Raw genomic sequence first — 25,140 nt, forward strand, 5'->3', positions numbered from 1 at the left:
AAATCTTACACGAAACCCAGCGCGGATCAAGATATCTTCGGGACTTTTCCCACTGAGTTTTTTTTCTCCCACTAAAAATTTTTATAGTAAAAACAAACACAAATTTTTTGGGGTTTTTTGGCATTCAGACTTTAATAATAACCCCCTTAGTGTTTCACTGTAGAACTATTTAATTTACCCTCTCGATAACGAGATTGCATTGGGCATTACTAAAGTTGCCTTATGTTTATCTTTTTTATCTTCTTATCCAGAAATTATGCTCCATCAAAGCAACCAGAAACGAGTTAGTTGGTAGGCAGGGTCAGTAAGGAAATGTTTGTTAGTATTGTCCTTAATTGCTCCACCATGGAGCACATCAGAGATTTCATCCTTACCGTCCAGGGTACTTCTGATTATGAATGTGTAGTGAATCCATGTCTCTTGACAGAGGCAGGCAGTGACTTTCCAGTAAAAGTAAACAATTCAGAAGCTTCTTTGCACATACCGTATATACTCGAGTATAAGCCGTCCCGAGTATAAGCCGAGGTACCTAATTTTACCTCCAAAAACTGGGAAAGCTTATTGACTCGAGTATAAGCCGATGGTGAGAAATGCAGCAGCTTCTGGTAAGTTTCAATCAAAAAATTGAGGGTTTCTGCTCCCATTGGAGGTGCCGGCGTCTCGTTCTTGGATGCCAGCGACCATTCTTGGACGCCGGCGAATATTCTTGGAGACTATTCTTGGACGCCGGCAACTATTCTTAGACACCGGCGACTATTCTTGGGCGCCTGCGACTATTCTTTGGCACCGGCGACCGTTTTTGCGCTTGACCCGAGTATAAACCGAGGTAGAGTTTTTCAGCATATTTTGGGGGCTGAAAAACTCGGCTTATACTCGAGTATATACGGTAAAAGAATTTTTTGAAGAGAAGAACAAGAAAGCATTGTGCCTGGCATGTTAGTCAAGTGTTCAAGGCCGACTACTGAATATTTCACTCTTGTATTAATGTCACGCTAATACAAGAGGTTTGCTGGGTCCCCTGCTTATACATAGTGAATCATCATAAATCAGCATAAATGAAGCCTATTTTAGTCAAAATATTTGTTGGTTAACTTGCTGGGTCTGACAACTATTACCATTGGGCCAAATCCTGTAGCCACTGCCTTCTCAAGCTTTTACCTTTCCAAACTTCCGACCATCTGTTTGTGCAACTCCCAGTTCCTGCCAATTCCCCACACTTTTCACTGTCCCCTTAAACCCCATACCCCCCCCCCAAGCTCTGCTGCCAGATAACTTTGTTGGTAAGTGTACTTTCTTTGCCTCCCACCCACTCCTTTCCACATCCTTCAGCTGCTGTTGGTAATTTAGTTATAGTACCTTTTACTTAATCCCAACTAAGACATAAATAATCCTTATTAAAGGCAAAACAATCCTATTGGTTTTTGTTTGAATGATCCCTTAGACGGAAAACCCCAGGTCCTGAGCATTATGGATAACCGGTCCCCTACCTGTACTGTATGTGTGTGTGTGTATATTTATGTATATACACTAAAGAAAACGGCCAAGAGATTATTTTTCCATATTATTTTGTTATGTACATGCACATTCTAATATATTCATTTTTTATCATAAGAAATCTCGGTGTTGCTGGTTTTCTTTAGTATATTTTAGAATTTTTACCATGCACCCAGGGCCAATACAGAAGCAGAGTTCTGCCCTGATCAAATATTTTATATATATATATGTGTACAAAATAACAAAAAATTACCACACTCAAGAGGCTCAGTTAGAGTAACTCGTTCTAATAACAAGCAAAAGAGATTATTTTGCGTTATTTTTTGTTACTATATATATGTATATATTTTTTTTCTTCCCTTTAGACAGATGTATGTCAAATTTCAGCTGACTTTAATTTATCCAGTGCCTCTATAAATAATAAAGGCCTTTCTACTGCATGGGTATACATCCTGATGATAATGTACCCCCTATATGCCTTCGCACACACACAACTGCAAGCAGGAAGAGTTGTTGCTGTTGAGAGCCTTTTTACGTGGCGCTTAATTAGTTCGATCCAATGCGCTAAACCACCCAGGAAAATAATTATTTATTGCTCCCAGTGCGCCATTTACATTTGACTTTTTGCAAGTATGTGTTTACTCCAGTGAAGCATCTGGTTTTGTTTTCCTCCAGAGGGAAAATCGATCCATGAAAGATTAAATAGCGCTATCACCACTGCAAAGCAGGCCAGATTTCTATTTAATCATAAAGTTGAAGTCATAAATTGAAATTATTGATTTATGTCAGGGCAGCAATTTCAGACATAGAACTGAATTTTGTTTGAAGACGTGCCATTGTAAATAACCTTATTTCTCTTCCGTTAGGAACTAATCAGCTCTTTGCCCAACATAATAAATGACAAATATGGGCGGAAGGTACTGTTGTATTTGCTGAGTTGGAGAAGTCCTGCCCATTTTGTACCTGAAATCATAGATGTTCTCAAGCAGGGGGATGGCAATGTGCACAGGTAAACTTGCTGCTGGGGCTGTATCAGAGCAGGCATGATAAAATTGCAGACAAATATGTTAATGATAAGACATTTTCTTACATGTTCTGTGAATGGGACTAAATCCAAATGCCAATGTCTTCTTTCTGTGTATGTCACAGTCATACTGTTTGCTTCTGTTTAATCTCTGAACTGTTTACTGAATCTGCTAGAGCTTGCTACAGAGCCCCACTGCTAACTTGTTATATTGAACACTAACTAAATAACCAGGCAGAATGGCTCCCTTTGACATCTTACTGAATGCAGTGGGAAAACCACATTAAAACCTTAAAGGAAAACTATACCCCCCAAACAATGTAGGTCTCTATTAAAAGATACTGAGTAAAACAGCTCATGTGTAAAACCCTGCTTCATGTAAATTAACCATTATCATAATAATATACTTTTTTAGTAGTTTGTGCCATTGGGTAATCATAAATAGAAAATTGCCATTTTAAAAAATAAGGGCCGCCCCCTGAGATCGTAAGATTCACTGTGCACACATACAAACCACATGTAAGGTCACATGAGCCAATTAACAGACAGAGTTCTGCCTTTTGCTTCCTCACTTCTTCCTGTTACAGTAAGTGTTCTGGTCAGGTGATCTCTGAGGCAGCACAGATAGAGTCACGAAATGGTGGTTCAAGGCAAGAGATGTAAAAGGGCAATATTTATGTAAATATATATTCCAGTTTGGTAAGATTCTTTAATATGTCATTCAATTTGATATAAACTATCTGTTGCTTAAGTATTCATTTTGGGGGTATAGTTTTCCTTTAACCTGTTTACCTTCATATCCTTTTTATCTTCCTTGTCTACCTGACGAATATCAGACCAGTTAATCAAATAAAGGAAACTCGTGAGTTGATTTTGGACTCAGATCAATTTGCCAGTGGGCAATCACTTGGCTTTTTGCATGATTTGAACACATATGTCCAAAAATCTTAATTCAAGGGAAGCAGGAAGCAAATGTGGCCCCTGTTACTTTCAGGTCAGACTATGCCCCTTTCCCAGTGGGGATAAGCAATGTACAATTCAGCAGACAGTACGATCCATAAAATCTACCTTCTACATGAGCCTCCCATGGTTGTTGCCAATTCTTTGTTTCTTAAGTATAGCTAACTTGAGGCCTGTCTTTTTTTCTGTTCACTCAAGACATAAGGGCAGGTATTAATCACTAAAGGTGATGTGTATACAGGATCTTGCCAAGGTATTCAGATCACTGACATGTTATCCTGTTGTATAAAATAAAAGATCCTCTATGCAAATGTTGTTCTATGTGATATTTGTTTCAAAGCACTGAAAAACAAAATTTTTCTGAAACTTGTATTTGATTTTTTGACTGTGATACCGATTCAAGTTAGATAAATCTTTCAGTGTATACATACCTGCTTGATACACTATATCTTCTCAGGGAGCATTGCACTTTTGGGAAGAAGCAAAGTCTGCTTTGCTGGCAAGTATCAAAGATGACTATTTTACTAAGACGAGATAGTGTCTTAGTAAATGTTTGAATGTAGCTACAGTACCTGCACCATTTAAAACTTATTTAAATTGGGTCTTTAAACTTATTTAGCACGTGCCTCTTGTACCTACTGTTCATTTGCATGTCGCAGTGCTATAGATGTTTGTACAAAAGACACGCCTGGTTTGGTCTAATAATAGATTTTGTTTGTATACAGCAAGAAAGATGCCACTGTACGACAGCATGAGTTATTGGAATCCATATCTCCGCCCTTACTTAGTTATTTGGAGGAGCACATACAAGAAGTGGTGTTGCAGAATGCTCTGTGTGGCATGGTTACCAGCATTCTGTTGTGTGCCCTTGGGGATCCCCAGCCTGTAATGAATGCCATAGCCAGCATGGCAGCTGAGGAGTTTGTTCCAGGAGGCAAAGGAGGACAGGTAATTAGTAGTGTTTATAAAGGCAGACATTCCAATTACTTTATCTCCTTTCTAACAGCCCAATTCTTATGAAGCCTTTGGGAAAGTATTAGTATAACTTTAAAAGCCTGTTCTGTGCTTTTTATTATTTATGTATTTTGATAAAACCCCTTGCCCTAAACCTCTTGTACCTGCTGTTGGCAGACTCATGCTTAGGACCTAGGGTTTTCCTGATGAGGGACCTTTATGATCACCATACCTTAAGCCCACTAAATACAGTTAAACTCAATATGATTGTTTTACCTCCAATATAGCTGTATATATCTTAGTAACCATTTAGTACAGTGAAGTCAATTTACTTAAAATAATCTACCAGCTCCCTGGATAAGGGATCCCATACCTCTATTTAATTCTTAACATTGCAGCAATAATGTAACAGGAATGCTCTTCTGTAGCAAAAAATGTATGCAGACCTCTTTATTAGCATGGAAGAGACTGATGCCTCCTTTCTGTTTGAAGCTTCACATTGTAGAACATCCTGCAGGTCACCTGGTACTGAAATGGCTGCTAAAGCAAGATAAAGACATGAAAGAGAAAGGTAAAGAAGGTAAGATGCACACTGGGCACAGAATGTGCTTTCTCTACTTTCCCCAACTAAGCTCTTTTTATATCCTTATCAGACCACTTGTTTGCCATGATTTCAGTGGCACTGTATAAATATACATGCATAAATATCTTTAAGGCAGTGCTATTAATGTCTTGATGCCCACCTTTTTCTTTGCTTTTCACATACAGGAATGTTTTGTAATATGTTTATTATAACATTAAATTAACTCCTATTTCTTCACATAGGCTGCTTTGCCAGAACCCTGGTGGACCATGTGAGCATAGAAAAACTCAGTCAGTGGGGACAAGTGAACAGAGGGGCAATTGTCCTCTGCTGGTAAGGAAATGTCTACCGTTCTAAAATAATAGTTTGTAAGAATGATTGTGTTGCTTCATTGAACTGATGGTGAGTTCTAATTGGTCATCACAAACCCGTTTATACTGTACCCTATTTTTCGTTGAAATGTATTCGTTTGTGACTTTCTCAACCTAACATTGTTTTTTTTCTGCCAATAACTTAATGCTGAGTGTCACCAAATAGGTTGTGTGCAAAAGGAAAAAGTGTTGCATTAGTGAAATATTACAATGTTTATTCAGGCAAATTTGTGCAGGTATAATGAAAATATTTGTTTCACTTTTCTCAGTTATTTATAAATACATACAATTAAACATCCACTATAGTATGTGTGCATGTTTACAGGTATGACCTTTCTCATACTTGGCCACACACTACAATGTTCAAAATTAACTGGGTCAAATAACATTGATCTGCTGCAGAATTAAAAAAAGGATCAAAAAAGTTGACACTGTAGAACATGTAAAACAGGAGGATTACAAATCATTTAAAATCTATATTTAATTGCAGATCATTCAAAGGCAACATATCAAATGTTCAAACTGAGAAATTGGTTTGCTGAAATATATACGCTCATTTTGATGAAACAACATGTTTCAAAAAAGATTTAAAAAAAAGTTGTACAGGAGTGGATCCCAGAGAGGCTGGGTCTCACAGAAGTAAATATGAGGAGGGTTATACAACTCTGTAAAACCTTGCACTGGCAAATATTGCAAACATTTCATCATTTACAGCACTTAATAGCATTAAAAGGTTCAGAAAATCTAGAGAAATCTCTGTATACAAGGTCAAGGCTGTCACCTTCAGGAACTCAGACCAGACACAATTCTGCAGTGAAAATCATTGCATGGGCTCAGGAATACTTCAGAAACCATCCTTAATTGCAAGTTACAACTCTATAATGCAAGGAAACCATGTATAAACATTTCCTTCTCTGTGCCCAAGCTCATTTAAGATGGACTAATGCGAAGTGAAAAATTGTCCTGTGATCTGATTCTTTTTGGAAATCATGGATGCTGAGCCCTCCAGGCTAAAGAGGAGAAGGACCGTTCGGCTTATTAGTACACAGTTCAAAGGGCAGCATCTGTGATGGTATAGAGGAGCATTAGTGGCAAAAATACATATCTGGAATGGCTCACCTTTAACGCTGAACAATATATACAAGTTTTGGAGCAACATATGCTGCCATCCATTCAATGTGTTTCACCATGCCAAACTATATTTTACATGTATTACAACAACCTAGCTCTTTAGTAATAGAGTCCAGGTGCTAAAGTGAGCTGCCTGCAGTCTAGATCTGTCACTGATCGAATACATTTGATGCAAGAAATAAGACCGAGGAGACCTAACCTGTTGAGCAGCTGAAATCCTTTATCAGGCAAGAATAGGACAACATTTCACTTTCAAAACTCCAGCAATTGGTCTCCTCAGTTCCCAAACGGTTACAGAGTGTTATTAAAAGGAGAGGTGGTGCAACACAGAGGGATACATGGCCCTCACCCAATTTTTTTTGAAACATGTTGGCATCAAATTCCAAATGAGCATATACTTTCTTGAAAACAATAACATTTCTCCGTTTCAGCATCTAATATTGCCATTGTTTTATTTGCAATTAAATATACCGATTAAATGATTTGCAAATTATCCCATGCTCTTTTGATTTACATTTTACACAGCGTCACAACTATACTTGAAACAGAATTGTATAATTCTGCAGTAAAGTTCTACTTATTTTCATTTTTACAATTTTTTTGCTTCTCCTTGAAATGAACAATGTTAAAGAGGGGAGTCAGTCTTTGGGCTTCATTAAGGAGACACACATATTTGTCTTTTTTAACATTAGGTACTGCTAGGGGGCCTATGGTGAATGGTATGAAAACACAAGCATTTTTAGCAAATTTGTTGGGTGCTTTGTTCACCCCATTATCAGTTATATTTCTTTAATAATTTCACATTTTTACAAATGAACCTATTATTATATGCATCTGCAGTTTCTGGCAAAGGACACTCATAATCTATTGAAATATGTTATATTTTCCTTTATAATCTATTGAAATATGTTATATTTTCCTTTATAAATCTTATAGCAAATATATACAATTCTAAATTGACAAGCAGATTTTCTAATATTCTCATAGGGAATACTGAAATAATGTTTTGTCTCAAATTCCAGTATCCTATGAACTCCAAATGTACAGTCCATTTTGCTGGGTGATTCACATATATTTGTTCTGATTGTTGTTAATCCAATACATTTGCAGACAGTGATAATCTATGATGGTATCTGTTATAGTTCTCTTGCCTCTGTGTCCTGAGAAAGGTCACACACTATGTTAATTCCCTCTGGTATCTAACTGCACCCTTCCCTATATACAGTAATCCTTGTTAAGGAAAGGTTACAGTATTGATGCCTCAGAGATTGCAATTACAGATCCCAGTAGCTGCCTTGCTTATAAACCAACTCACAGCTTTAGCAAAAGGTTTCTTGGTTTGTCATTTTCCTTCAGTAATAATCTACTCCCTTGTTGGATGATAATCATTATTCTTTCTTTAGAACGACCCAATGAAACATACTGATTCCTTCTCTTGTAGAGAGTTAATGAGCAGTGGCTTTAGCAACCTTTGGTCCCCAATTTGCAGATTCTACATGGGGAAAATTAGAACTCACTGGAACATTTTATGGAGCATTATATCTGTGAATTTTCTATATAATAATATATTGAATCTTTGTAATGATATGACATCTAAAGAAAATCAAAATGAAACAAACATGTACAAAGCATCCAGCATTAGATACCATGAAGCACATAATCGGACCATTGAAATGCAGTCCAGCCTATTTTCCACGTAAAAATGCCGTCATTCCAAATGGCTTTTATTAAGCCAGCAGGACTGTATTAAGCCATTTGTGTACTGTATCACGTATTTATGGTATTTTTGGTTTGTTTTCATTTCAGTCTTCTTCAGAGTTCAGATGAAGAAATTGCTACACAGGCAAAAAATGGACTCAAGGGGCTTGTATCCAAACCAAAAAACTCAACCAACACAAAGGCAATCGAGGCCTTAATAGAACAGTTAAACTCTCCCTAGTGATGTCATTGGCTGCGCAGTTAGATATTTGTTTTCATGTAAAACTCAAATGGTATATCCTATTGTTGTCTGTGGGAGACTGTGCGAATGTTTTATATTTATAAATAAAACTTTTCCCCACAGCTCTGTCTGGGCCTGGCACTTCTTTTTGTAGTAATCAATATATTGTGGGATATATAAGCAAATAAAGGATTTCCTGACTGTTCAGCTGGTTCATTCTAAAGCTGGCCATAGACACAAAGATAAGATAGTTTGAATCCTGGAACGATCAGACTTCCCCATCTCCTGACCTGTCACTAACTATTCTGATCAAATAAAGTACAAAAGAACAGATCAGCCAATGTTCTGCCCCTGACAGCAATCGTACGAAAGTTATGTCCGACCAAAGTTAGTGACAGTCTCCCTCTGAAAATCATCCGGCAATACACACAGAGATATTACCCGCAGCCGACAGAAATCTTTTAACCTGGCCCATCAACCAAACGACCGATCACCGTGGGACGAAAAATGTCGGGACTGTCCACACACAGTCCGAAAATCGTACGAATCAAGGGTTCGTACGATTGGATCTTTGCGTCTATGGCCAGCTTTACTCCCACCACTTTGTGGGAGGCCCACCTGGATATCAACTTGAGCAATATTTTTTAATATTTAAGTGAGCAACTGCATTTTGATTCAAATATACTTTTTTATAGACACACCTTAAATAAACATTACATCAGTACATAACTGCTTTATAAAATAAAAACAATAATGCAGCAATTTAAAAGCGCATTATAAAAGTGTAAGCAGAGCATATTATGCACAGACAATCGTCCTGACCTAAGTAAAAGAGCACACATACTCATGAAAATATACAGTTGTGTTTGGTGTGTGTTCAGTTTGTGTGAATTCCACAGTATAGAAATAAAAGTGCTAATTAATTTAATTCCACCCTGTGCCCATGGGAACAAATAAAGACTGAACTGATCATTTTTCTGTGTCAACGTTGTTTGCTTTTGTGGGTTAAGACTCATGGCAGAATAAATATTCTGGACCAGTGGCCTTGCCACAATGTAAAAGCAATAGTGACAAGTGCTGATAAGTAAAGTCTGCCAGTCTTTGCTAGTTATGTAGGCTGTAACTGATGGACATCATGGCATTGTACAAGTTGTGATTTGGGAAGAAGAAAAACAGTCAGGAGGCAGCTATGGAATTTAATCTGGTTGCTAGGGTGCAATTTACCCTTGCAACCAGGCAGTCTAAGCATTAAACAGATTAGAGTGCATCTTTGCTGGAGTTACTGTTGCGAGAACAGAGGAAAAGGCTTTTTCATGCTACTGATATCAAATTGTGAAAATCACTGCTGAACATTGTGCAAGGCTGGTACATACCACCCCAAACATGTTTTGTTGCTGCAAAATTTGACTCTGGAAAATGTGACATTGTGGAGACTTGAGTACTCATTCTGTCTTTTGTCTGGCGTAAAAACAAAACAAAATCAATCCAATGCTTTCAATAAAAATATTACAGAGGACAAAATGTCAGGGTAGAATTTGTCAAGGGTCTAATAATAAAATCTATGACTCACTATAAATCAAAGGAAGCTATTTTGTTTATAATAAAACGATCTCTATCATACATGGATGATGGAAATAATCTGAGCTGTGTATTGCAGGTCTGCCAATGACTGAGTTTGTTTTCTTGTGCTTCAGTTACATTGCTGTCTCCTTCACTGACAATGATGTCTTGATTATATGCAGTCCTTTGTTAATCAATTCTGATAGTAGGGACAGAATATGTTTATGTGTAGTGCCAGTAACAGCAAGTGGTGTGATAATAAAAATATTGTTATTTAAAAACATAACTAAACTGGGATCTTGTCGGGTAATGCCAAAACCGCCCTAGCACTTGATTTTTACTGCAATGAAATTGTTATCCTTTATTTATTTAGTGCAGGCATAACAGATTATTTCTCATCAAGTCTCTCTCTAGTGGTTGCTAAACAGTTTTCCAGGTTCACAAAAGAAATTATATTTGCACAAAGGACAATTTGTTTGGCAAAGGCATACGTTTTCACATGAGAATAGTTTCTCTGCTAACGACTTTTATTACTTTCCCCCGTTGGAATCAAAACAGGATGTGGGTGTTATCTCAAAATTACATTATTTATTCAAATTTACCTTGTTTAAGTCAAGCTTTAAAGTGCTAGTGTGCCTATCGCTGATCAGTGCCAATTTAAATAAACTTTTCAGAGAGAAGTAAGTCTTTACCTGTGCTTTTTTCCCTCTCCATTTCTTAATGATATATTTAATGACTATTTCAAGGTAATAAGTTACACAATGAAAAATCGAATGTCTGTACAGGCAGTGGCTTGATAGGCATTAGGTTAATTAAATTGGGCTTGCAGTAACGACAAGTAGAATGAAAATAAATGTAATCACAGTAACGTGAATTGGTGTCTTTATCATGTATTATTCTACTTCTGGTGATATGCTGTGTAATGCTTCCTTGTCTATAGTGCTGAGCAGAGCCTAAAATCTAAACAAGACTTGTTATTGGTAAGTTAATGATTAGGCCTTTTGAGCAAATAATTACAATCTAGAAAGAAGGCTGCAAATCTGATAGCAGGAAAGAACCAGCATCCAACTAGTCTGTCTGTTCCTTTTACATTTAATATGTGTGGGGTTGTATATATGTTCCTAAAATGCCTTTGTCTGTTCCACAAGGTTCTTTAACATTTACAGTGGTACTTGAAAGTGTGTGAACCCTTTAAAATGTTCTATTCTACAAAACTTATATTTGGTCATGTATTTATTGGAAAAAATGACCCAATAACATATCTGTATGTGGCAAAAGTAAGTGAATCATCATTTGAAGGTGAAATCATAGTTTGTTTTTTCCAGTCAATGGGATGACAATCGGGTGTGAAACCCTGTTTTATTTAAAGGAAAACTATATCCCCCAAACAATGTAGGTCTCTAAAAATATATGGAATAAAAAAGCTTGCGTGTAGAAGCTTGCTTCATGTAAATAAACCATTTTCCTAATAATATACATCTGTCTGTGAAACATTTTCATAAAACAGGTATAGGATCCCTTATCTGGAAACCCGATATCCAGAAAGCTCCGAATTACGGAATGGCTATCTGCCATAGACTCCATTTTATCCAAATAATCCAAATTTTTCTTTTTCTCTGTAATAATAAAACAGTAGCTTGTACTTGATCCCAACTAAGATATAATTAATCCTTATTGGAAGCAAAACCAGCCTATTGGGTTTATTTATTATTTAAATTAATTTCTAGTAGACTTAAGGCATGAAGACCCAAATTACAGAAATATCCGTTATCTGGAAAACCCCAGGTCCCGAGCATTCTGGATAACAGGTCCCATACCTGTAATATACTTTTTTAATAGTATGTACCACTGGGTAATCCTAAATAAATTTCCATTTTAGGAATCCTCCCCCTGGAATCCTAGGATTTGCAGTGCTCACAAACAAACCATACATGTTAGTTCATATGAGCCAATTAACAGACAGAGTTGTGTCTTTTGCTTCCACACTTCTTCCTGTTACAATTATAGTCGAGTATTTCTGCTCAGGTGATCTCTGAGGAAACACAGAGACCATCACAAAATGGTGGTGCAAGGCAAGAGATGTAAAAGAGCAATCTTTACTTAAATATATATTCCAGTTTGGTAAGATTCTTTAATATGACACTTAATTTGATATAAACTATGTTGCTTAAGTATTCATTAGGAGGTATAGTTTTCCTTTAAAGAATGGGGATCCAGCAAAGGCTGATCACATATACAATACAAATTTGTGGATGTGTATCATGGCTTGAACAAAGGAGGTTTCTGAGGACCTCAGAAAAGGATTTGTTGATGCCCATAAAGCTGGAAAAGGTTACAAGACTATCTCTAAAGAGTTTAGACTCCACCAATCAACAGTCAGACAGATTGCGTACAAATGGAGGATATTCAAAACCATTGTTAAGATTGTGTACAAATGGAGGAAATTCAAAACCATTGTTAGATTGTGTACAAATGGAGGATATTCAAAACCATCGTTAGATTGTGTACAAATGGAGGATATTCAAAACCATTGTTAGATTGTGTACAAATGGAGGATATTCAAAACCATTGTTAGATTGTGTACAAATGGAGGAAATTCAAAACCATCGTTAGATTGTGTACAAATGGAGGAAATTCAAAACAATTGTTTCCCAACCCAGAAGTGGGCAACCTTCAAAAATAACTCCACCTGTAATGCGTATAATAGTCTGAGAGGTTATAAAGGAACCATGGGTAGCTTCTAATCAACTGAAGGCCTGTCTCACAAGAGTTTAGACTCCACCAATCAACAGTCAGACAGATTGCGTACAAATGGAGGAAATTCAAAACCATTGTTAGATTGTGTACAAATGGAGGATATTCAAAACCATCGTTAGATTGTGTACAAATGGAGGATATTCAAAACCATCGTTAGATTGTGTACAAATGGAGGAAATTCAAAACCATCGTTAGATTGTGTACAAATGGAGGAAATTCAAAACAATTGTTTCCCAACCCAGAAGTGGGCAACCTTCAAAAATAACTCCACCTGTAAGGCGTATAATAGTCTGAGAGGTTATAAAGGAACCATGGGTAGCTTCTAATCAACTGAAGGCCTGTCTCACATTGGTGAATGTTGATGTTCATGAGTCCACCATCAGAACAATACTGAACAGCAATGGTATGTAAGCAAGGAGAGAGTCACTGCTTTTACACAAAAATATTGCTGTCCATCTACAGTTTGCTAAAGATCATGTGGACAACCCAGAAGGATACTGAAAGGTTTTTTTTTTTATTACAGGTTGAATTCTCCTTTAAAGAAGAATAAAGTGAATGTTCTGGAATGGCCAAGTCTAAGTCCCAAACCGTAATCCAATTGAAATGTTTTGGAAAGACCTAAAGCAAGTGGTTCCTGTGAGGAAACCCATCAAGACCTGAAGCTGTTCTGTATGGAGGAATAGGCTAAAATTCCCCTGTGTAGATGTACACGACTAATCAACAGTTACCGCAAGGTTAAGTTGCAGTTATTGCTGCACAAGGGGGTCACACCAAATACTGAGCGAAAGTAAATGCTGATTCACTTTTGCTACACGCAGATATGTTATTGGATTATTTTTTTCAATAAATACATGACTAGATATAATCATTTTTGTTTAATTTGTTAACTAGGTTTTTTTCATCTTCTTTAGACTTGTTTGAAGAGAAGATGATGTTTTAGGTCACATTCATATAAAAAAATTGATATAAAAAATATTTTAATGGGTTCACAAACTTTCAAGCACCACTGTACTTTTCTTTTACAGTATCTGCATGAAAAAGAGAGTAATTAAAAGGACAAGTATGGATACATTGTAGGAAGTGAAAGTGCTTGTATGTGATTATTGATAGGTAGACATTCATATATGAGATGGGACTACAGGTATGGGATACGTTTTCCGGAAACCTGTTATCCAGAAAGTTCTGAATTACGGAAAGGCCATCTCTCATAGACTCCATTGTAATCAAATAATCCAAATTTTTAAAAATGATTTCCTTTTTCTCTGTAATAATAAAACATTACCTTGTACTTGATCCAAACTAAGATATAATTAATCCTTATTGGAAGCAAAACCATTTTATTCGGTTTATTTAATGTTTACATGATTTTCTAAAAGACTTAAGGTATGAAGTTCCAAATTGCGGAAAGACCCGTTATCCGGAAAACCCCAGGACCCGAGCATTCTGGATAATAGGTCCCATACCTGTACTACTATCAATTGGGTTGTCTAAAGTTGGCCATTCACTGAAAGATCCACATATTTGGCAAGTCCTCACCCTCCGCTTTTTTCCTAATATTTTTTAAATCATTCCCTCAACTTTGTCATTGGTACCTATTTTGTGCCAAGAATACTAAGCAATTTGTTATATACAGAAAATAAACTCTACCCCAATACACATAAAACACAAATAAGGTACTAAATTTTGTTTTTTGCTGGCTTCTCTATGAAATGAGATGTGCCTCATCTAACAGGTCTGGGGCTGTGCAACAAGAGCCCACAATTGCTTTGGAGAGTATGAATTCTGGTTTTCTGTTTCACCCTTTCTGTTACTGGTGTATGTGAGTCCTTTGCAGGTTTAGTTGGCCCTGTGAACCTGACCTGGACCCAATGACCAGCTATTGAGTGTCTTGTCGGCACTACCTGGACTTGAAACATTAATCTAACTGGAAACCTGTTTAACAGAAAGTGATGTCACTGGTGGCTGGAAATGGTGTCACTCTGGAAGTGGATCAGGGGGAAATGTTAGTTTTAACTTCCAGAGGTGGGGGGAATGCAAGCCTGCAATTGGCCTGGGTACCTTAGCAGGGTACTCATCAGACCCCCCACCTCCCATGGTCAGGGAACTGGGGTACTTCTGGACCCTGCATAGTCCACTATTTAAAATAGTTTAGCAGAAAGTCGCACAGACCTTTCCATGCAGAGTAGCGCAGGGGAGCTAACGGGCGCCATCTTCGGATCCTCTTCTTCCCTTTGACTATTTATGGTGCATTCTAGCGCATTCGCAGTAGGCGCATATATCAAACAGATGCACATGTACAACTGTAAATGGCGGTCCTATACCGAATGTATAGTAGGATACCGAAGATGGCATAGAATGGCTTTAGGATAATAGAATGTCTCCTAGTTTCACGTGTCATTAAATAGTTTAACTTAGTCTGAACCTTGAGACAGTTGAAACTGCACAGCTTGTATATCTGTTCTAATTGGTAGCAGTGTGTAACCCAGTTTGATCCAGCAGCACAAAGCAATGGGGGTTTGAATAAGAAAGATATGTTTTTCTTAAGGCTATTGAAATATTACCTTGCTGGAAGCTGGGCACCACTTCTGGTTATTATTACTTATTAGCATTAATAAAGTGTTCCCATACTGCGCAGCATTGTATGAAGCATAAAAAGAAAACTGGTGGCAGTACAAAAGCGTCACGCAGGCCCTAGCAATTAAACATGGCAATCTCAACGTCCATTTATATAATGGACCTTACTTATTTGCAAATGAAAATATCACTCACCTTGTCATTCATTGTCTGTAAGTGACACAGAGATTAAAAGATTAGGATAACTTGAGTGACTGTGATTAATCCTCCCGAGGCAGAAGAATGTGGGAACGCTGTGCCGGAATATGACCAAAACAATTAGATGTCTGGACAGAGAACAGATCTTGTGGACAGTGACTGAACACTCAGGGTGTTAGGCATCTTTTTCATTAGCGATATTGCCTTTTTATTGTGCTTCCATGAGCAGTGGAAATGCAGTTACACATTTGTACTGGCTGCAGAGCAGCACATAATCCAATAACGCAGTGCAAATGCAATTAAAGAGCTACACGTTTATAGCATAGTAGATTACATTTCACCAAGGTACAACACAGAGCAAGGTGCTGCACACTGGCTAACCTAGGGGCCCCTGGGCATTTTGTGATAAACCTGTTTTCAAGAGCCAAATGATATAGAGCATATAAATGCAGATTGGTCACCCTGCTCTGATTATTTCTCTGTGATTTAATACCATGTTGTAATGTTGTTCCTCTGGTGGCATTTGTGTTCTATGCATAATGTAATAACCCCTTTCTTTCCTCATTCGTTTAATGTCCTATTGATCTTTATTGGAATGATCCCTAGACACTGTTTCAATTCAGTTGTTTTACTATAATACCCCTCTCTGCACAGACAATATAAAATCACTCTTCCAAAAGAAAAAAACTGCCATTGTGGTTGATATAATGAATTAATAATAATAAAAAATTCTACTCCACACAACACAACTTGGTGCATAAAATATATATTTTTTGGAATGCCCCACAATAAGGAGACAGCCCTGGAATTTGACTGGAGCTGTTAAACCCAGACTGTAATAGAGGGAATTTCTTTATATTTTATGGTTGTGGTTATTAGATGTAACTACTATAGGAAGCCACAGATTTGATGACGGGTGTCAGAGCCACTTTCTAACAATTTTGGAGATTATTAGATCAAGTCATCCTAGAAGGAGAGACGCTGAAAAGGTCACACATTGTTTTAGCTTTTAGAGCTTCCTGCCAACTACGTTGGTTCATATAAGAAAAAATATATGTTAACGAGGAGAGCTCTCTCTCTAACCATAAAGGTTTCCTAGCAGCAGTCCAAAACAGAGTTGTCAATGTCTTTCTTTCATGAGATATAGGTTTTAGCTTGGAGACTGAACGAATCATATTGTTCTCAGAATTCAATAAAGAAAAACATAGAGACAGTTGCTTAATAAAATAGCGGAAAAGAGAAACATTAGTCTCATCGCACTTAGGACAATATGAAACGGGACTGGTAAAGGTATCTTTAGAAAAAGTTTTCCCATAACCTAAGTGAACTTGCTTAAAAGGTTGTATCCTCCAGCTTTCTGCTAAGATTAAATTATAATTACGTATAGACTTCACCAAATCAGAGGGGGACATTTGGTATTGTAAAAACTCGGACCATTTGGTAGAAACTTTTAGTAGCGGATGTGGTTCTGACTCATAATCATTCCAAATTTTTTTAGATGTAGAATCAATTGAAATCGAAGAAGGTAGTTCAAATCTTCAGCTGTGTTTGTGGTCAGATAATACTAAGTTAATCTTATTATGTTTCAAAGAAAGGCCACATTGACAAGCCAGGTAATAATATCTATACCTTCCCTTGAGTCCTGACCAAGATAATAAGGTCCCCTTGAGTGGATTAAATATGTCTTTTACTAAGACTAGTAATCTTTCTTTCATGTAATTTTATTAAAGCAGAATCAAGCTTTTTATTATCCGTGCAAAGGAAGGTTAATTAATGCATATATCAATTTAGGGAATATCGAAGACTTGAAAACGAGCACTAATCCCTTTAAATTAAGGGGAGCATTGGCCAATTGCGCACACTTGGAAAAAACCTTCTGACATGTTGGTGCATATAAGTTTTTAAGGAATTGTTAACCCTAAATATTTTATCTGATTTTTTTGTGTATTTTAGTTTAAATTTTAGAGTAGAGAGTTTGAAAGTGAACCGTATATATTCATTACTTCAGATTTGTCAACATTGACTTTATAACCAGAAAAAGACTGGAAGCCATGAAGCAAATCAAAAACAAGACGCTGAGAAGACTGGATTTTTTTAGAATTAGCAACAAATCATTAGCAAAGGCTAAAACTTTAAGTTGCTTATTATTAATGGTGATTCTTTTAATCAATTTAGAGGAACCAAGGAAAGTGCTTCTTTGGATGCTAACATTTGCATTTCAGGAAACTGCTCATTTTCTGTCGCAAGACTTGTCATAAATTATGCGCACACACTAGCGCTACTGGCCACAACTGCGTTAGAAGTATGCCACAAATTACCAGTCGTAAAAATATCAATGGCGCTTTGTAAGTACGCATTTGTGTACATGTCTGTGCAGATTGCCCAACTCCTGCAATACTTGCGCACTGTAGCCACGCCTGCAAAAAAGACACCGTAACAATATTTGCAACATGCGCTTAAAGAAAACCTTCACAAAAACATATTTTTTGGGCAATGCAACGCAAATGTATTAGTACATGTGCTCAAAATGGCACATACATTTGTTTGAGCCAGATTAGATGCTGTGATTCCTTAATAAATGAGCCCTCATTTTGCTTTACTGAAAGGTAAAGGTTTGGTTCACCTTTCAGTTAAATTTTTGTTATAGAATGACCAGTTATAAGCATCTTTTCAATTGGTCTTCATTTTTTTTAAAATCATTTTTTAATTATTAGTCTTTTTCATCTGACTCTTTCCAGATTTCAAATGGAGGTCACTGACCCCATCTAAAAAACAAATGCTTTGTAAGGTTACAATTATTATTATTGCTACATTTTATTTACTGTCGAATTGTCCACTACGCCTATTAGTGAATTGGCGATGTCCCTGCGGATGAGATTTCCGACAAATTGTTGCTAGCTACGGCCACTTCACCCTTTAGTGAATCTGCCCCTTGGACTCCTTATGTTGAGTCTAGGCACAAATCTCACGCTTTGGCTTTGATACAGATTTAATTTGACATTGGTTGTAATGGTGGAACCTAATGTTTTACTATTTAATATAGATTATTTGTAATACTATTGGTATTCACTGAGCAATGTTAATTCTTGTTTATTTTTTTTTTTAACTTTGTCGACTTCGTCATTTCAATTTCATTGATGATTTGTTAACAGTATGTGAAGCTTCCACTTCATGTACATTATCTGGTTGTATGATCCAGTATGTTTTATTATAAAACTTATTAAAAACATTCAAATGAAGGACATTATGTCAGACCATTTATTCTCAACACTCTTGTAGATCAGAGAGCACTGTAACTAGTTGACAACTATATTCTTTAGATTTGGTCAATATGTTGAGCAAAAAAATAAGAAATTCATAGACTAGCTGAAACTATTCAATTAATAATTCTATTTAATTAATAATTCCAGTAATCATAATTAACTTCTATCCCATAATGGATTTTGGTACTTTATTATAGATGAATAGTTGTACATGTTTTGGAAGGTTCTTTCCCAAATAATGTGATAAAGCCCCTCCTTTGGGTCACGTGCATCTTGACTCTTGAAGAATGTGACCTTGACTTCATCTCTTTTTATGTGACTATGCCGCTGCTATAAATTTACAAGATCTAGACTTGGAGCTGCTACTGATCAAATATCTTTTCTGCTTCCAAGTATTCAGCCTCCACGTTGTTGTTTTTGTAGGAATATCTTCACAGTGATGCCTCGTTTCATTTAAACTAATTGAAGGGAATAAAGACATACGCTGGTACAAAGAATTGCTCATCTATTTCAAGGCAAACAGACAAAGCATATAGCATATGGATGGAGCAGTGTTAGCAGAGTACAGTGCATTGAGGCAGCTAATTAGCAATTTAATTAACATTGAAGTGCTTCGTCTAATATTGTTCATCCTGTAGGTCTTGGCTTCCAATCCTGTGATGCCCCCAACTGTCCTCTGCTGTGATTCATTTTGTATGCTGTCTGCAGCATTTGTGTCTTCACCTGTTTCAGAAACAATGTTTTAAAGCTTCAAAAGTGTATGTTGCCTACAGTCATTCCTTGAGGCAAATGGACGAGTACAGTTTGGAAAAGGAGGAAGACTTAACAGCTGGCATGAGGAATTGATATTAAACAAATTTTCCACTATGGGGAGAGACCACTGTGATATTGGAAGGACCATGCTGAGAGAGCTAGGGAACTTGACATGTAACAACAAAATTATTTCTTTATGGATAAAACCTTTTGGCTTATAAGGTACCCCTGCTTAGAAGATAATGACATTTTGACTATACTTCACTGCCCTCTGGGACAGCCATCTGTCTTCTGAAGGATCACTTGCCTATTAGCAAAGTTCTCTTATTGAATAAAGACTTCAGAGCCTTGAAAGGGTTATTTATTCATTTATTCTAAATAAAAAAAAATATTTGTGTGGAGTTTTATTTCCCCAGCCAACACAGGTCCCAGATAGATACAGTGTCAAACTGGCCAATCGGGATACCAGGAAAACTCCTGGTGGGCCCTTCTGTTTACCCAAATATTTGCCTTGTATGCCTATACAACAGCAATTGCCCCATTTCTATACAAGTATAAAGTGAAGAAGTGGAGGGAGAGACTGATAAAATATGAGGAGAAGTTACTAAAGAATAAAGAAAGTGAATGACAAGAAGGAAAAATAGTTTAGAGATTGGGCCTGTGGCTAACGGTTTTCTGGTGGGCCCCAGGCATCCCAGTCTGACAATGGATAGATACCCCTATATGTAGTAGTAGATTTTTTAAAGGAGACATGGGGGCAGATTTATCAAGGGTCGAATTTCGAGGGTTAAAAAACTCGAAAATTCAAATATCGAATTCTAAGGATTTTAGCGCAAAAGCTTTGATCGAACGATCTAATAAAAATTGTTCGATCAAACGATAAGATCATTGGAATTGAACGATTCGAACGATTTAAAGCGATCGATCGAAGGATTTTTATTCGACCAAAAAAAGCTTAGAAAAGTGCTGGGGAAGGTCCCCATAGGCTAACATTGGACTTTGGTAGGTTTAAAGTGGCAAAGTATGAAGTTGAATAGTGGAACGATTTTTACTTCGAATCATTTAATTCGATCGAATTTGACCAATTCGATGGTCGAAGTATCCAAAAAATGACTTCGAAATTCGAATATTTTTTTATTCGAATTATTCATTCGAGCTTAGTAAATCTGCCCCATACAAGAAAAACAAGAACGTGTCTGTGTATACTATACTCTTTTAATTATAGAGGAATGTGCTTTAAAAAGATGTGTTTTGCTTTCATTTATTGAAAATCTATGCAAAACCCTACTATTCCTGCCCATCTGTTTCTGCTGCCTTCTTTCCCAGGCTATGCAGGGAAGCCGGCGGCACTCAGCACACTGTACTGTAGCATTGGAACCGTTGTTAATTTGTGATGACCCTTAACCTTCTCAACAGCAGCTCAAAGCACACTGAGCATTTGCATGTCACAGACATTCCTAATAAAATTCAAGATGGAAAGTCCTGTGACAAAACTGAAAGTCTGGATTATTATTACAATAGAGATGCTGAAACTTTAGGTTGGTAACAGGTAGGTCATCCTGTTAGCAGAAACTGCACTTGCTTCTGAGCAAGCATCAGGGTCCCCATATGCCCCAGTGATTTAAACTTGCAGCTCCTTTAAGGGAAGCCCTTAAGTTGTTCTTGTGAATCTAAGACACATGCAGTTTAAAGAGATGCACCAGAATCTAAACCTTGTTTTACATCTATCATAACATTGTCTTTGCATGCTATTTATAATTTAGCCAAAAAAACGTTTGCCCAATGATTTTACATTACATATCCGAGGCCCCATGTTCCTCTATAAGGGGGGCTGCTATATTAGTGCAGCAGTAGTCCATTAGAAACACTGAGGTTGGCAAAACAGCTTATAAAAGGAGACCTTTCAGCAAAAAATTATCAACATGATCCATAGGTAATTTTTAATGTACAGGTATGGGATCCATTATCTGGAAAACCCATTATCCAGAGAGCTCAGAATTATGGAAAGGAAAAAATGATTTCCTTTTTCTCTGTAATAATATAACAGTACATTCTACTTTTTTCCAACTAAGATTAATTAATTCATATTGGAAGCAGAACCAGGTTTATTTAATGTTTAAAGGATTTTTTAGTGGACTGAAGATATGAAGATCCAAATTACAGAAACATTATCCGGAGTACTCCCGGACCCAAGCATTCTGGATAACAGGTCCCATACCCATACAATAATATTTTGAAGAATATTTTGAAGAGTAGTTTTTTAGTGTGTCACTTAGAAGGAGAACTAATGTGAAAAGCCCCTTACAACCCTCTATAGTGCCCCCTCCCTGCTTCTTCCCCACATAGTGCATTAGTTAAAAGAGAACGGTCCCCTTGAGCTCCGCTGCTCTACTTTGCACACATATGAGTTTCCCAATTAGGGGCACATTTTTCACTAACGCACTATGCGGTGAGGAAGCAGGGAGGGAGCACTATGGAGGGTAGTGGGCTATTCACATTAGGGGTGTTTAGTCATTATGTGACAGGGATTAAAACCCTAATATTACTCAGTTAATGATTTTTAGTAGAGAATATGCCGTTCTTTCTGACAGGTGGCCGTTCTCCTATATGGATAGCAGAACCAGACAGAATCTACATGCCTGCACTTACTGGGAGATGTACCAGTGCATGCATAATGGCAGAAGAGTGTTTCTGTGAATTTCCTCATAATTTATGGAAAGTTCATTACTGTTTGATTCATGGAAACCAGACGCAGCCTTGCATGTGATAATGCTCAGAATAAAGAGACATGTATTCTGATTCTGTTGCTGTCCTCCCACACATAATCTTTAGATCATACCAAATCAAACAGTGAGGGAGAATGGAAAACAAGCTTTACAATATATTTTAGTATTACTTATGTCTTGGACATTTGTTCCCTGGGCTGCTTCTGATCTTAAGGACACAGACGCGCGAAGATTCGAGAATATTTAGTCACCCGGCGACAAATCGCCTCTTCTTCGGGCAACTAACTAATCTCCCTGAAAAGCCTTCCCGCTGTCTAGAATGGAAATCTCCAGCCGGATGGCACTCTGAGCGCTTTGTTTTCCGAAGCCGCCCGAAGCTTCCACATGTGGCTCTGAGGCTTTTCGGGGAGATTAGTCGCCTGAAGAAGAAACGATTTGTCCCTGGACGACTAATCTCCCAAAATAGCAGCGTGTGTCTCTGCCGTAAAGATTTCCTGAGCAATCACTTCCAATGAAAAACCTAATGAGATCAGACTAGTGCCACTTATATCTACTTAGAACTGCAATATTTTACTCCACATTGAATATATATATATATATATATATATATATATATATATATATATATATTAGTCCGAATTGGGTGCACTCATAACCAATAGCTGCAACAACCTGGGTGCTGGTTAAACAATAATTGCATTCATGTATAGTAGTAACAAACCGCACTCCAAGGAATTTCTTGTGGAAAAAATCAAAAACTTTTATTTCAACGTTTCGGCTCCTCTACTGGCGCCGTCTTCAGGAAGTGAAAAACCCCATACATGTGCTCCAAACTTTATAGGTGAACAAAATGGTGTCCAATCATCATATGTGACATCATCACTGTGCGTCAATTAATTGGCATATTTACCCTCATATAGTATTCACATTGTTGATTGTGATCTTATAAACAGCTTTAGTGCAGTGCGTCATCTATAGTGATAAAACAAACTTATAAATCAGTGCCTCATTTTGTGTACACACATCACCTTGCGTTTGATCTGTGACTATTTGTGTCCAAATAGATAAGTGCCGTGACTTAAAAACATCAGCCAAAAAAACATAAGTGTCCCAGATATCATCCAGGGCACACTTACCCGAGGGAAAGAGAGAAGAGGCTGTACTGGCCCTTGTTGGTCCCGCCAGCGCAGGGTGCACATACCGGTATGGATAGCTGGAATAACCTTCCGTTGCGCCTTCTTCCCTTACATCCGGTAGTTCACAACAGCTCCGCCCCTGTTACTATGGTGAGCGGCGCGCTTCCTGCCATTGCGCTGCGCTCCACCAACATAAATGTGTAGTCCACCGATCTGCTGCCAATCAACCCCTTTCTCTCCCATAGGCACTTGTCCTGACATCGCTACTACCTCCACAGGGGGTAGACCTTGGGCATAAACCCGAGGCCACCTCCTGCTCTTTGGGAGCGAAGTCATGTACATCTACTGGGGTGGCAGTAATACACGGCTAATGGACTCACCTGGCCATCACGCTCTCCTGGGGGTCTTGTGAGCAATACCATGGGATCTTACCTACAGGTGTAGGTCTTCCAGCTAAACCGGTGTACTCCTCTGGCCTCGGACATACTCCAGCCCCTCCCCTCTTCCCTGGGGCACCGAAGCACCAACCGGTGGCTAGACACTGGCTATTAAAGAAACACACTTTGCCGCAGTTTCGGCATATGATTATAGACCATGTTCCTGCACCCAGGAGAGGGGGGAATAGAGGCTTACTATTACTACAGAGAGAATCCAGTTGGATTTACAAATTGGACACTTTGTCCCCTAGAGGACTCAATGAGACCCTACCCATGTCCCACTTTTATTGACTAGGCATCAGATGGACGATCCCACAGTCGATTGTTACTTGGAACTTTTTACATCGGGTAGTATTATTTAATGCAGCCTGATGTTTTAGTGGCTGGGTCAGACTCTTTTTGCTTTTTCTTTTTCTTTTTCTTTGTATTTATTCATTTATTTTTCTGTATATTTTTGTGTACAATACAGGGATAATCTGTAGGTTTTCTCCTTTTCATTTTTTCTCCGATGTTGGAACGATTATATTACTGGTGGTAATGACATTAATAACAGCACTATCCTATATCTGGTTTGATACACAGAGATACCAGTATATGGACAAAGTAACGAAGAAACATGAATGTAAAATAGCAATTAAGTTGGTAACTTTGTGTCCATTTTTGTTGCTGTTCTTTAGGATGCTTCGGTGCCCCAGGGAAGAGGGGAGGGGCTGGAGGAGGAGTATGTCCGAGGCCAGAGGAGTACACCGGTTTAGCTGGAAGACCTACACCTGTAGGTAAGATCCCATGGTATTGCTCACAAGACCCCCAGGAGAGCGTGATGGCCAGGTGAGTCCATTAGCCGTGTATTACTGCCACCCCAGTTGATGTACATGACTTCGCTCCCAAAGAGCAGGAGGTGGCCTCGGGTTTATGCCCAAGGTCTACCCCCTGTGGAGGTAGTAGCGATGTCAGGACAAGTGCCTATGGGAGAGAAAGGGGTTGATTGCAGCAGATCGGTGGACTACACATTTATGTTGGTGGAGCGCAGCGCAATGGCAGGACGCGCGCCGCTCACCATAGTAACAGGGGCGGAGCTGTTGTGAACTACCGGATGTAAGGGAAGAAGGCGCAACGGAAGGTTATTCCAGCTATCCATACCGGTATGTGCACCCTGCGCTGGCGGGACCAAAAAGGGCCAGTACAGCCTCTTCTCTCTTTCCCTCGGGTAAGTGTGCCCTGGATGATATCTGGGACACTTATGTTTTTTTGCCTGATGTTTTTAAGTCACGGCACTTATC

At 38.0% G+C, this 25,140-nt stretch overlaps 1 protein-coding gene and 1 long non-coding RNA gene across 3 annotated transcripts in view; both read left to right on the forward strand.

Annotated features, from left to right (window-relative positions):
- pum3.S (pumilio RNA binding family member 3 S homeolog) overlaps window positions 1-8,578 on the forward strand; it is a 30,507-nt gene extending 21,929 nt beyond the window's left edge. For both annotated transcript variants that reach the window (XM_018241610.2, NM_001093059.1), the window contains 5 exon segments: window positions 2,361-2,503; window positions 4,204-4,426; window positions 4,925-5,012; window positions 5,258-5,348; window positions 8,324-8,578. In XM_018241610.2, coding sequence (XP_018097099.1) covers window positions 2,361-2,503; window positions 4,204-4,426; window positions 4,925-5,012; window positions 5,258-5,348; window positions 8,324-8,456 — 678 coding nt within the window. In that variant the 3' untranslated portion in view covers window positions 8,457-8,578.
- Window positions 8,579-12,876: 4,298 nt separating this feature from the next.
- On the forward strand, window positions 12,877-13,633 carry LOC108704909. The gene is made up of 2 exons (XR_001933695.2): window positions 12,877-13,176; window positions 13,297-13,633. It is a non-coding gene; the product is annotated as an uncharacterized LOC108704909 (long non-coding RNA).
- The last annotated feature ends 11,507 nt before the right edge of the window (window positions 13,634-25,140 follow it).

The sequence above is a fragment of the Xenopus laevis genome, chromosome 1S (assembly GCF_017654675.1).
Source record: "Xenopus laevis strain J_2021 chromosome 1S, Xenopus_laevis_v10.1, whole genome shotgun sequence".
Lineage (NCBI taxonomy): Eukaryota > Metazoa > Chordata > Amphibia > Anura > Pipidae > Xenopus > Xenopus laevis.